Here is a 13,153-nt window from a genome sequence, read left to right on the forward strand (position 1 = left end):
TGATAAATCTTGGGCAGGGTGGGAAGTGCATCTATCTATCTATACACTAAAACTCTGATCTTGTTATCTTGCAGTTTGGCGGTCATTCTATTTGCGCAAAAACAGTTCGCGATAGCGCTATGATTTTTCGCCAGTTCACTCACCATTCTCCTGTGCTGCGATTGTACCAAGTTTTGTTCCGATCGGTTGAATGTCATAAAAGTTAGTGAGGTTTAAAAATCTTAAAAACTGTGCGTGCGCAGATCGATCTCTTCTCTTCCTTCCACGCCACGTGAATTTGTCTCTTCCCCTGTCAGTCCCCGGGACGGTCTGCCCCTTCCTGCGCCATCGCGTCTTTAGTGGAGCTGAGGATGGCCGGCGGAGGTTTCCAACTGGACTTTCGGAGGGACCCGAAGCAGCCCAGCCCAGCCCTGAGCAGCCCAGCCCTGAGCAGCCCAGCTCCAAGTAGCAGCCCAGCCCCAAGCAGCAGCCCAGCCCCAAGCAGCAGCCCAGCATCGGAGACCCGACCCAGCCCAGTCCAGTGTGGGAGACCCAGCCCAGCGTCGGAGACCCAGGCCAGAGTCAGAGACCCAGCCCAGCCCAGCCCGGAGTTGGAGTTGGAGATGTCGCCAAACGGAAAGAAGAGACTATGATCCCGGCGGAAGAAGACGACCAGCAACTAGCGCCCATTGTGAGTCCTCATTGCACAGCCAATTCCAGCCACTACCCCTCTGGTCCCCCTCACAATGTACCCCACCTAGTCAAAACGGGCTGAGGAGGTAGCGGAATCTCATGTGCCATTTCTGTGAACAACTGCACACGTGACAGTGTTTTGAGGAAGATTTTCTTGACATTGGAAACTAGGAGTTCAACATTTGGAATCAAGCTATGTGTGCTTGGCAATTCTATGAAGTCCTTGAGTTAAGTATGTCAAATGCAACATTTTGGGGAATAAACTTTAAGAGCACAAACAGCTTTTTTCATGTACAGATCTGCATCAGTCACGAAAGGAAGAACATTCTCGTGTTTTATACCTTCTGGCCAAAGTGCAGCAAGTGAAGATGTAAACAACTGAGTAATAGTTGAGCTGTTTGACTTCTCCAATACTTCAGATGTCAACAAATACTCCTTTGATGGTTGACATGCCTCCAGTGTACCGATGACCACATTGGCAACATATCTCCCCACAGCATCGGTTATCTCGTCTATTGAGATCCATATTTTGTTGCATCCAACCTCATCTCTAAATTTCTGCACAACAATGTTGAAGTTGCTGTCAACATTATTTTTCCGTAATGATGATTCACTTGGTATAGTTCCTCTGCGTATTTCTCAAAAAAACCTCAGAGAGATTTGTCTTCCAATTTCCACAGTGGAATTCCAGCATCAATGAATGCCTTGCACAGATAACTCGAAAACTCAGATTTGCGACTGGAGTCAGCAGTGAATGTAGTGAGGAGACAAGCTTGGGTATTTTGCTTGGGTAGTCTACACCCCAGCAGTATCAACATTGACATCTCTAATTTTAAATAGCTCTTGTCTTCTCCCTCCGTCTTCCCAGCTCTCCTTCTAATCCTACTGTATCTGACTCTTCCTTCTTTTACCTGCCCCCCCCCACATCAGTCTGAAGAAGGGTCTCGACCCGAAACATCGCCTATTACTTCCCTCCATAGATGCTGCCTCACCCGCTGAGTTTCTTTAGCATTTTTTGTCTATCTTCGACTTTTCCAGCATCTGCAGTTCTTTCTTAAATAGATCTTGGAGAAGACTGAACCAGTGGGCAGCGGCACGAACGTATGAACGACGGACGGTGGCGACCCCGGTTTCACCCCGGTGATGGAAATGTTCTTGTAAGTTATACTATGTTAACACGTTAATAATAACATTAATATTAACGTGTTAACATAGTAAATATCATTGTAATCACGGTACAAGGGAAAATAGCACGACCTTTTAGCAAAACGGCAAAAAAAAGGATGATTTAGGCATTCAATTGTGAAAAAGGCATTATTCTGGTGAAATCATCAAAAAAGGCATGAAAAGGCACGTGGCATTTATGGCAAAATCCTGGCTCTATTGATGAATATATTTTCGAGCGCGAGCACAGACTACTCAATCAGTTCGCAGTTTAAGAGCTTATTTTTTAAAGTATTTGTTATTCCATCATGTGAATCACAATTACTTACTTCTGTGTAGTCCGAAAGGGTTTGAATAGGTGGAGACTTTGATGGTACTTTCCCCTACACCCTTTTCCATCATCCTCTTCCTCCAGCATCTTGGAGCTGGCACAACTTCTGGAGGTGAAACCTTCTTCTGGACATTCTTCCTCGGGTGCATTTGGGTGAAACTCCTGATTTTAAGAAGAGAAATACAATTGTACAATCATTATAAATATATCTGAAATCTGAATGATACCCAAGAATGATATTTATTCTGGCAATTGTCAAACTTGAGCCTGAATCAATAAGTTCATAAATTCGGCCCATTAAGTCTACTCTGCCATTCATTCATGGCTAATCTATCTTCCCTTTTCACCTGCCCTCTCCCCATAACCCCAAACACCCTTACTAATCAAGAATCTGTCTATCTCTGCCTTAAAAATATCCATTGACTTGGCCTCCACAGCGTTCTGTGGCAATGAATTCCACAGATTCACCACCTTCTGACTGAAGAAATTCCTCCTCATCTCCTTCCTAAAGAAACTTACTTTTATTCTGAGGCTATGACCCCTGGTCTTAGACTCTCCCACACTAGTGGAAACATCCACTCCACATCCACTCTATTCTGGTCTTTCACTATTCGGTAAGTTTCAATGATGTTCCTCATCATCCTAAACTCCAGCCGAGTGCCATCAAACGCTCATCATATATTAACTCACTCATTCTTGGGATCATTCTTGTAAACGTCCTCTGGACCCTCAGATATCCTTCCTCAGATATGGGGCACAAAATTGCTCACAATACTCTGAATACGGTCTGACCAGCGCCTTATAAAGGCATTACATCCCTTTTTTGAGATTCTAGGCCTCTCTAAATAAATGCTAAAGTTAAAAGAATTCAGCACCAATTAATTTGTCAGGTTAAAGGACAAAATTGAAACTTTTACAGTCATAGAGTCATATAGCACAGAAAAAGGGCTTCGGCCTAACGTGCCTATTCAGACCAAAAATGCTCCACCTTCAATAGTCCTACCTTCCCAACTTTGGCCCATATCCTTCTAAATCTTTCCTGTCCATGTACCTATCCAAATGACTTTTAAATGTTGTTATAGTACCTGCCTTAACTAACGACTCTGGCAGCTCATTCCATATACCCACCACCCACTGTGTGAAAAAGGTGCCTCTCAGGCACCTATTACATTTTACCCTCACCTTAAACCTGTGTTCTCTGGTTCTCGACCCTCTTACTCCAAGAAAAAGACTAATTGCATTGACCCCATCTATTCCCCTCATGATTTTACACATTGCTAGAATACCCTTCTACCTCCTGCGTTTCAAGGAACAAAGTCCCAACCACTCGCTATAACTCAGGCTAAGTTCTGGCACCTTCGTAAATCTTTTCTGCACCGTTTCCAAATGAATAACATCCTTCTCAAAGCAGAGTGACCAAAACTGAACGTAATACTCCAAGTGTGGCCTCATCAAAGTCTTGTAACATAACAGACCAATTTCCACTAAAATAATCCTCAACACTGATGGCCCAGGGATGTGTTCTTAGCCCCCTTCTATACTCCTTATACACTCATGACTTTGCAGCCAACTACCAATCCAACTCAATTTACAAATTTGCAGATGATACCACAATATTGGAACGGATATCAAATAATGACGAGACGGTGTACCGGAAGGAGATTAAGAACCTCGTAACCTAGTGCCAAGACAACAACCTCTCCCTCAATGACAGCAAGACAAAGAACATCGTGATCAACTTCAGTGAACAAAGTGGCACACACACCCCAGTGGACCCCATGTGGAGAAAAACATGAGAACCGTGAAACAGGGCAGTCAATAGAAGTGTCTTAAGGACAGTCAGTATTATGGTCGAGGAGGTGCTGAAGGTCATAACATGCATTAAGGTAAACAAATTTCCTGTACCTGATCAGATATCCATGGACACTATGGGAAGTTAGAAAGGAAATTGCAAGTGCTTTGGCTGAGATTTATGAGTCATCATTAAATACATGGCCTGACTTGAGGGCCTGAGCTATTGGAGCACAGGAGGATGAGGGGTAGTCTTATAGAGGTGTATAAGATGTATCATGAGAGGAATAGATCAGGTAAATGCACAGTCTTTTACCCAGAGTCGGGGAATCAAAAACCAGAAGGTTTAAGGTAAGAGGGCCGTTGGAGAGTGAGGGGATCATCGGAGAATGAGCAGGGCCGTTGAGAGGGAGGGCGTTGGAGAGCGAGAGGCGCCATCAGAGGGCGAGGAGGGCTGTTGGAGAGGGAGGGGACTATCGAGAGCGACGAAGGCCGCTGGAGAATGAGGGGATCATCGGAGCACAAGGAGAGCCATCAGAGAGCAAGGAGGGCTGCCGAGAACGGAGGGATTTGGCAGGAGGGGGAGGGGTGGGTACCAAGAACGAAGGGGGACCCGGCAGGGGGGTGGCGGACTGCTGCCATGTGCGGCAGCAGGCAGTAGTTAGGACTGTTCGGTGAGCATTTGTGTAACTTTATTGGCAACGTGACAACACTTGTGCAGCGCCTGGGTGAAGTCTGCTCCATGATTTTACCAGGTTGTACGCAAAACAAAGCATTTTACTGTACCTAGGTACATGTGACAACAAAGTATCTTTGAATAATTGGGCGGCTGAGAGGGGACCTGATAGTTAATATTTTAAAAGGCATAGATCGGGCAGTCAAAATCTTTTTCCTGTGGCAGCGGTATCAAAAGAAAGAGGGCATTGATTTAAGGTGAAAGGTAAGATTTTTAGAGGATCTGAAAAGGGTAAGATTTTGAAAAGGGTAAACGGGTTGATATCCGAAATGTGCTACCAAATCAGATGGTGGAAACATATTAACTGCATTAAAAAGGCATGTTGGGTAAGGCATAGTCCTTAACCACACAGTCCTAATATGCGCAAATGGGATTGATGCAGGTGTGCCAAAAGATCAGCATGAACATGGTGGGCCAAAGGGTCTGTTCCTGTGCTGTATTATTGTATGACATCAATAATAATTATGCATTTAATACAAGACTGTTTAAAGTGACTGAAATATCATTTCTGTGTTATTAATAAACTACTTATGTGAACTTACAGCTGTGGGATCAGAACTAAAACAAGCCTCGGCCTTTTCCATGTGAGACTAAATGGTTGGAAAACAGATCTGTCTCCACATCTGTTTTCTTATGCTTCCACAATGTAATCAGAATCAACTGAAACTGCAGACATTGTTTCCTGTCGTTTTGTCTTTGGCACCAATGCTATTCACATTGCAACAACCGCAGTCCTAGTGGAAAGGACACAAAAATACAAGCAAGTATAGATCACAATCTTAGATCACAATGCATTATGCAATTGGTGAAGGGAGGATCTAAAATGGCAAATGCTGTAAATCGGAAGTAAAAACAGAATATGCGGTAAATGATACAGATCAGACAGCATGTGGAGAGAGAAAGTTAATCTCAGCCAGTGACTTCAAAGGAATTAGGAGGATTATAGGTAATAAAGTTGGTTTTAAATTACAGTCATCATAGAACAGAGAAACAGGCCCTTCGGCCCAATTCATCTAAGATGCCCATCTAAGCGTGTCCCACCTGCCTGTGTTTGGCTACATCTTTTCTATCCTCGTACCTATCCAAATGCCTTTTATGCTGTTATAGTCCCTGCCTCAGCTACCTCCTCTGGCAGCCCGTTCCATATACCTATCACATTATGAGTGGAAAAAGTTGCCCCTAAGGTTTCTATTAAATCGTTCCTCTCTCACTTTAAACCTGTCTTCTGGTTTTTGATTCCCCAACTTTGGGTAAATGACTCTATGCATTCGCCCTATCTATTCCCTTCGTGATTTTATACACCTCAATAAGATCACCCCTCAGCCTCCTCGAGTGTCCAATCTCTCCCTTTAATTCCAGAAAAAGAGAAGAGAACAAAGGGTGAAAAAAGATTCTGGAGAAACTCAGCGGGTGAGGCAGCTCTATGGATGAAGAAATACATGACGTTTCGGGTCGAGACCCTTCTTCAGATTCATAGGAACATAGAAAATAGGTGCAGGAGGAGGCCATTTGGCCCTTCGAGCGAGCACCACCATTCATTGTGATCATGGCTGATCGTCCCCTATCAATAACCCGTGCCTGCCTTCTCCCCATATCCCTTGACTCCACTAGCCCCTAGAGCTCTATCTAACTCTCTCTTAAATCCATCCAGTGACTTGGCCTCCACTGCCCTGCGGCAGGAAATTCCATAAATTCACAACTCTCTGGGTGAAAAAGTATTTTCTCACCTCAGTCTTAAATAACCTCCCCTTTATTCTAAGAGCCGAAACGTCACCTATTCCTTCTCTCCATAGATGCTGCCGCACCGGCTGAGTTTCTCCAGCATTTTTGTCTACCTTTGTTTTTTCCAGCATCTGCAGTTCTTTCTTAACCAATCTGAAACAATATGTCCATTCTTTCAACATATGCTGCCTGACCTGCTGAGTTTCTCTGGCACTTTGTTTTTCGCTTATTAGATGCAATCTTCTTTCAGCACAAACAAGCAATAACAGGATTTACAGGACCCAATACTAAACGTAATGTTCTTCATACATTGAAAAAATTGATGTATTTTATTGTGTGAAGGTAACCTTTTGAGATGGGATTTAAGAACTCATGATGTGACATGAAAATAATGCCGAGATTATTAGCAAATGCATTTATTGAATGTGTAATATTACATTAGCTTTTAATTTTGGAATACTTGATTTGCATGGAATTTAAGTGATTTTTTAAAATTTATTGCAGCCATGGTTACAGTATTAACTAAGCATTAAATATTATTCTATGATCGACAACATCATAGATGAGTTCGTGGATTTTCAAAGGCTTGTTGATGGACTTTGAAAGATACTAAAACTTTGTTCTTGATATTAGGATGTTAGAAGGTAAGGATAGCAATCCTTATAAATTCTCAATTCTAAAACTAAAAAATTATAACTGATTTCATGTTTTCTCAATTTAATTCAGTAATCCACCATAGTAACTTGATTTAATGGCTCAGAACTTGGTGGGTGGAACAGTTTGTGACAAGCATCATGAATTAGACATTCAGGTTCATGGCATGAATATGCTTTAGGTTATAATATGATTGTAATCTATGTTATTGGAGACACAACTTGAAAATGACAGAGCAAAGTCAGCACCACATCCAAAACCTTGGGGGCATCGTGTCCAATAGTTTATCACTGCAAAGTGACTAGTGGGGTACCACAAGGCTCGGTGCTGGGACCGTAGATATTTACAATATACATCAATGATTTGGATGAAGGGATTCAAAGTAACATTAGCAAATTTGCAGATGACACAAAGCTGGGTGGCAGTGTGAACTGTGAGGAGGATGCCATGAGAATGCAGGGTGACTTGTACAGGTTGGGGAATGGGCAGATGCATGACATTTGAAGTTTAATGTGGATAAATGTGAGGTTATCTACTTTGGTATCAAAAACAGGAAGGCTGATTACTATCTAAATGGCGTCAAGTTGGGAAAAGGGGAAGTACAATGGGATCTGGGGGCTCTGATTCATCAGTTTATGAAAGTACAAGCATGCAGGTACAGCAGGCTGTGAAGAAAGCGAATGGCATGTTGACCTTTATAACAAGAGTAGTCGAGTAGCGGAGCAAAGAGGTCTTTCTGCAGTTGTACAGGGCCCTAGTGAGACCACACCTGGAGTATTGTGTGCGGTTTTGGTCCCCTAATTTGAGGAAGGACATTCTTGCTATTGAGGGAGTACAGCGCAGGTTTACAAGATTAATTTCTGGGATAGCGGGACTGTCATATGCTGAGAGAATGGAGTGGCTGGGCTTGTACACTCTGGAGTTTAGAAGGATGAGAGGGAATCTTATTGAAACATATAAGATTGTTAAGGGTTTGGACACGCTAGAGGCAGGAAACATGTCCCCGATGTTGGGGGAGTCCAGAACCAGGGGCCACAGTTTAAGAATAAGGAGTAAGCCATTTAGAAAGGAAACGATGAAAAACTTTTTTTCACAGAGTGTTGTGAGTCTGTGGAATTCTTTGTCTCAGAGGGCGGTGGAGGCCGGTTCTCTGGATACTTTCAAGAGAGCTAGATAGGGCTCTTAAAAATAGCGGAGTCAGGGGATATGGGGAGAAGGCAGGAACGGGGTACATTGGGGATGATCAGCCATGATCACATTGAATGGCAGTGCTGGCTCGAAGGGCCGAATGACCTATTCCTGCACCTATTGTCTATTACATTGAAATCTATGGGTTAGGTAGAAAAGGATAAATTATAAAGAAGGAAATAAGATGATTTACAATGGAAAGTGAAACAGGGAAAGAAATGGTAGGAAATATAAAGAATGAAAAGATAGAAAGAAAAGAAAAGTAAGGGCAAAGTTCAGAAACGTCAAAAGAAAGAAGTTTATCAACACTGGTGTTTAAGAAGGAACTGCAGATGCTGGAGAATCGAAGGTTACACAAAAAGCTGGAGAAACTCAGCGGGGTGCAGCAGCATCTATGGAGCGAAGGAAATAGGCAACGTTTCGGCCCGAAACGTTGCCTATTTCCTTCGCTCCATAGATGCTGCTGCACCCGCTGAGTTTAACCTCAACACTGGTGTTTGGTTAATTATCTTCACAAGTTAACAAATGCAGCTGTGTGAGGTACACAAACTTATTTTCCAACACCAAACTTTATTTTCTTAAGGAAATCAAATTTGCCTTCCTAAGCTCTTTTCAACGCTATCAGAGGCATGAATGGCAAGAGCTGTAAGAAAATAATGTCAAGATGAATAAACGCTATAAATAATTCACTCGCTACTGGAGTGAAACTCCACAGCGTTTCTGTCCCTCCAATGTTGAGTTTCATGTCACAGAGATAAATCAAGCCAGCAATAGGGACATTATAAAATGAATTACCAACATTTACAAACAGCAATGACATTTCTCTTTATTTATGGCAAAACTGGAATTCCATGACAAGCAATTGATTTTAATGTACAGGCTCACAGCAAGATTGGATTTTTCTCATTTTTGTCAAGTCTAAGGATGGATTGAAGTAAGTTGTCGGCCATTTATAAATACATTTTGAACTTATGCCAATAACTCTCGTTTTTTTTTGCAACGTTAGGCTTTGTTTTAAAAATTAATCATATGTATCATTATTTTTCCATAATACTTTCAGCAACCTGGATAAATGACTCTACAATGCATTAACTGTTCTTAAATACCTGCATCAGGTATCAGTATCCCCATGCAGCCCGGCCCCCTACCTATATCACTATTTCAAAATCCTGTTTTATTAATGAGAAATGTATACTTAACAACATCAATGTATACTTAACAACTGCTGAATAGTTCAATACATTTATTTCTTAAGGTTCTTTGCAGTTGATTTTAAAACAAAATTGCTGGGTGTACAAATTCAGTTGTTTAAGGAGGCGACTGTTGGTCCTGCCGTTCACGTAAATTCCAGATTCCAAGTTTATCCGTTATCGATACATTTCTCGTAATTTGCGGCGCAAATTGTTTTCGACCTGAAGCATATGTGAAGGGTGGGGGGTGACGGACCTCAATAAGCATGACCTGCTCCACCATACGTTTACACATTCGAATGAAGCAACGTTATATATAATGTTGTGGTTCACGAGGCTTAGGTGCACACCTTTTACCAAACCCCCCAGCTGTATCATTGAATTCGTTATTGGCTATACACCATCCCCGATTGACTTTGCCTGCTAAGGCATGTTCTAATTAGAAATTCAGTAGCATGTGCAAAAGTATATTAATAGGAAGAGTGGTGCCGGTCAACATGAAATCGATGTGCATGTTGCTTAATATCTCACCACTGAAGGAGAATCCGAGGCCAATAACTCCTACATTGAGTCATATTTTGAAATATTCCAAATTGATTGAAAATCTTTTGGACCTTACCTGTCTCTTTTACGTTGACGCTTTTCATTAAACTTCTCGAGAGTGGAAATTCCCTAACTGTACAGATACCGGAGAGGAAAAAACACCATCAATGTTCCTACTGCTTGTTCTTACGGAGTTCAAATCAATCACTCGAGTTCGCCAAATAGCATTGACCTAGAGTTTTAGCTTCATAACTGTGGAAACGTAGCTGGCTCAGTGGAATGAGGAACCAATGTTATGATACCGATTATGAAGGTCGGGGGATTTCATCTGGTCTAACTAAGTGTCTCCGGACGGTTACAAAAAGGACATATGCTATGCCTAATAGAGAGATTTGAGATTGTTGCGTCAGAAACAGCGCCGCCAGAGTCATACACTCGCTACTCAGTACTGGGTTTAAAAAAAGATCGGACCAATTTAAATACATGGTCAGCGTTGGGGAATGCATGGTCAGCTTAGGCGAATACAGTTAAAGTTATGGGTTTAAATCGCAACCATTCGTACTCAGAAACGTTACTTCCCAGATTTCGCAAAAGTGATCCATTTGGATTTTTCACTGACACAACTGCTTTTCTCAGCGGTAAAGGCAAGAGCTGTCTCCGGCATTTCCCCCTATTACAATAAATGTAAACATTGTTGTCTCTTCTAGATTAACACGGTGTATCTTGACTATTCATGCTTCGACTGTGCCGAATGGTTTTAAATATTGGACCGATCTATGAGCGTTTAGTTATCAAACATAACCAGATCAAGTTATACGTGATTTTCTTTGCTGCTCTGCACTCTCAGAGATGTGATGTTTCAAGAAACTATCATTGCTGCGGTCCTGGGCCTCCAGCTCAGTTCCAACGAAGTTCAAGGTAAACTGGAAGTGCAGTATCTCATCTTTTGTAGAGTTCCATTTTGGTCTTCCAGACTCAAACTGAGTTTAATAATTTCAGATAATCAACATTTTTATTAACTTCAGATTTCTTGCATGTTCATTCTCTATCGAAATGTAATTGAGCAGAAATACATTTTTTCTTTACATAAGTTGGCCCATCTGTGGAATATTTTCCAGCACTGAGTCTTTGCTTTGAACATTCAATCGCTGTTTCAGCCATAAAATTGTTACCCGTATAATTGGTAAATGCACCAAAGATCCTGCTCGGTACACTGATTGTAGCCAAATGCATTTAAGTTTGAGAGGTGGCTACTTGGTTTTGACCATCATAACTGATAATTTTTAATTTGGAAGAAGGATATAAACATTTAGTACAGTCAATCTCAAAATAAATCAATACCAATCGGATAATTTATGTAATCATTCTGAAGTTTGCCTTTTTGAATAAAAGCATCTAACATTTCCATTGTTCAATAAATTATAAGGTGGAAATCTCTGCACTTGATTAAAACAATTATCTAAGACATTCCAATTCATTAATAACGCTGTTAAATGATTGTGTTTGTGCACACAGTGTAATCTTTTTTGTTTATAATAAAACCCATTTGTCTAATTTTGCAAAATTAAGTTGATTGTTTCAGCCATGCCTACCTTTTAATAGCTGTCATTTCAATAATATGCCCCCATGTAATTGATGCAATTAGTCCTGAACTTGTTGCATCACAAATTCATCAAAATAACTCATTTGCTATTTGCACTACATTACAATTGACAGGGAATGCTGCACTCTGATGCAGTTTTTCTTAATATAATCTAATAATATAATATCAATCCATAACCACTACTAAAGATACTGGCTTAAATCAATATATTACTAAAGATTCAAAATGCAACAACCATGACAAAGACATTTATAAAAGCATATGAAAATTAAATATTACTAACACAAATCTGCAGTAGTATATATGTTTTTATTAAATCAAAAAGGTGACATTGCTGTTAATGCCAGCCTCTGCTGGCCTGGTAGAAGAAATAATTTATACTCACAGATCCTCTGCTATAAGTGTGAATATATTTCCCAAGCATCTCTTGTCCTATTTTCTGAAATAAAATACAAAATGTACACACTTCTCCTGAGCATGTTACATGAATGAACACTAGATCTCAGATCTATGATATTTGTAGATATAAATAAAGTATGCTCTTTAAACTGTTTAGTACATTAGGCCAGATTAATTGTTACAAGGTCTGATGTGTACTTGTGTTTTGAGCAAATAGTAAAATTCCTTCTCTGAAACTATTTGAAGCCCCTTGACATAGCCAGATTTGTTTCCAATGATTTATTAGAGCATTGGTCCAATTTTAATTCTGAGGATGTGCCATAAATGCAACCATATGCAGTTCTGGTCTCCATACCTAAAGACAGTGCACTTGCATTGATGGTCATTTATAGTAATTGATAGTCATTTCAGTTGATTGCTGGTATAAGAGAAAAGACCAACGAAGAAATGGTCTCACTGAAGAACAGGTTTCTTAAATTGATTGTCATGGTAAATACCACAAGGTTCTCTACATTTTCTCTTAAATGGAGAATTCAGCTCTCAGGGACATGGTCACATAATAAGGGATAACCCATTTAAGATTGAAAAAGAGGAGAAATTGTTAGCATTGAGGCCTGAGGGTGCCCAGTCTTTCAGTATATTTAAGGTTCAGATTATTGGACTTTTCAATATATGGGAAATGAAAGGATATCGAGATAAGGGAAGAAGGTGGGATTTAAGCACTGGATCAGGCATGATCTTGTTGAATGGTGGAACCGTTTAGGGTCACATGGCTCATCTCAGCTTCTAGTTCTTGTGTTCCCAATAGTGGCACTCCTGTGCAAGGTGACTTCAGCATGTAATCTGGAATACGATCACAATATATAATTGCAGTACATGAATGGGGCATCTTAATGCAATTTTAAACTGACTCAAGTGGATATAAAAGATCAATGTTACCTTTTACAAAGAAAAACAGGAACATTTCACAATATCAAAGGAAGTTCACCCAACGTTATCAAACCAGAGGTACACAAAAATGCTGGAGAAACTCAGCGGGTGCAGCAACATCTATGGAGCGAAGGAGATCGGCAACGTTTCGGGCCGAAACCCTTCTTCAGACTTCTTCAGTTATCAAACCAGACTCTGGTTATTTATCCAATTTCTTTGCATAACCTACT

The 13,153-nt window shown here is 40.9% G+C and overlaps 1 protein-coding gene across 2 annotated transcripts in view; it reads right to left on the reverse strand.

Moving 5' to 3' along the window:
• LOC129702175 (ATP-binding cassette sub-family C member 5-like) overlaps positions 1–11,251 on the reverse strand; it is a 95,619-nt gene extending 84,368 nt beyond the window's left edge. The window contains exons 1-3 of one of the 2 annotated variants that reach the window (XM_055643792.1): positions 10,068–11,251; positions 5,237–5,428; positions 2,166–2,329 (exon numbers count right to left, since the gene is read on the reverse strand). In XM_055643792.1, coding sequence (XP_055499767.1) covers positions 2,166–2,329; positions 5,237–5,278 — 206 coding nt within the window. In that variant the 5' untranslated portion in view covers positions 5,279–5,428; positions 10,068–11,251. Of the gene's footprint in view, positions 1–2,165; positions 2,330–5,236; positions 6,560–10,067 lie in introns of those variants that run through there. The other variant, XM_055643793.1, reaches the window with a different exon arrangement.
• Between the last annotated feature and the right edge of the window lie 1,902 nt (positions 11,252–13,153).

This window comes from Leucoraja erinacea, chromosome 12 (assembly GCF_028641065.1).
Source record: "Leucoraja erinacea ecotype New England chromosome 12, Leri_hhj_1, whole genome shotgun sequence".
Lineage (NCBI taxonomy): Eukaryota > Metazoa > Chordata > Chondrichthyes > Rajiformes > Rajidae > Leucoraja > Leucoraja erinaceus.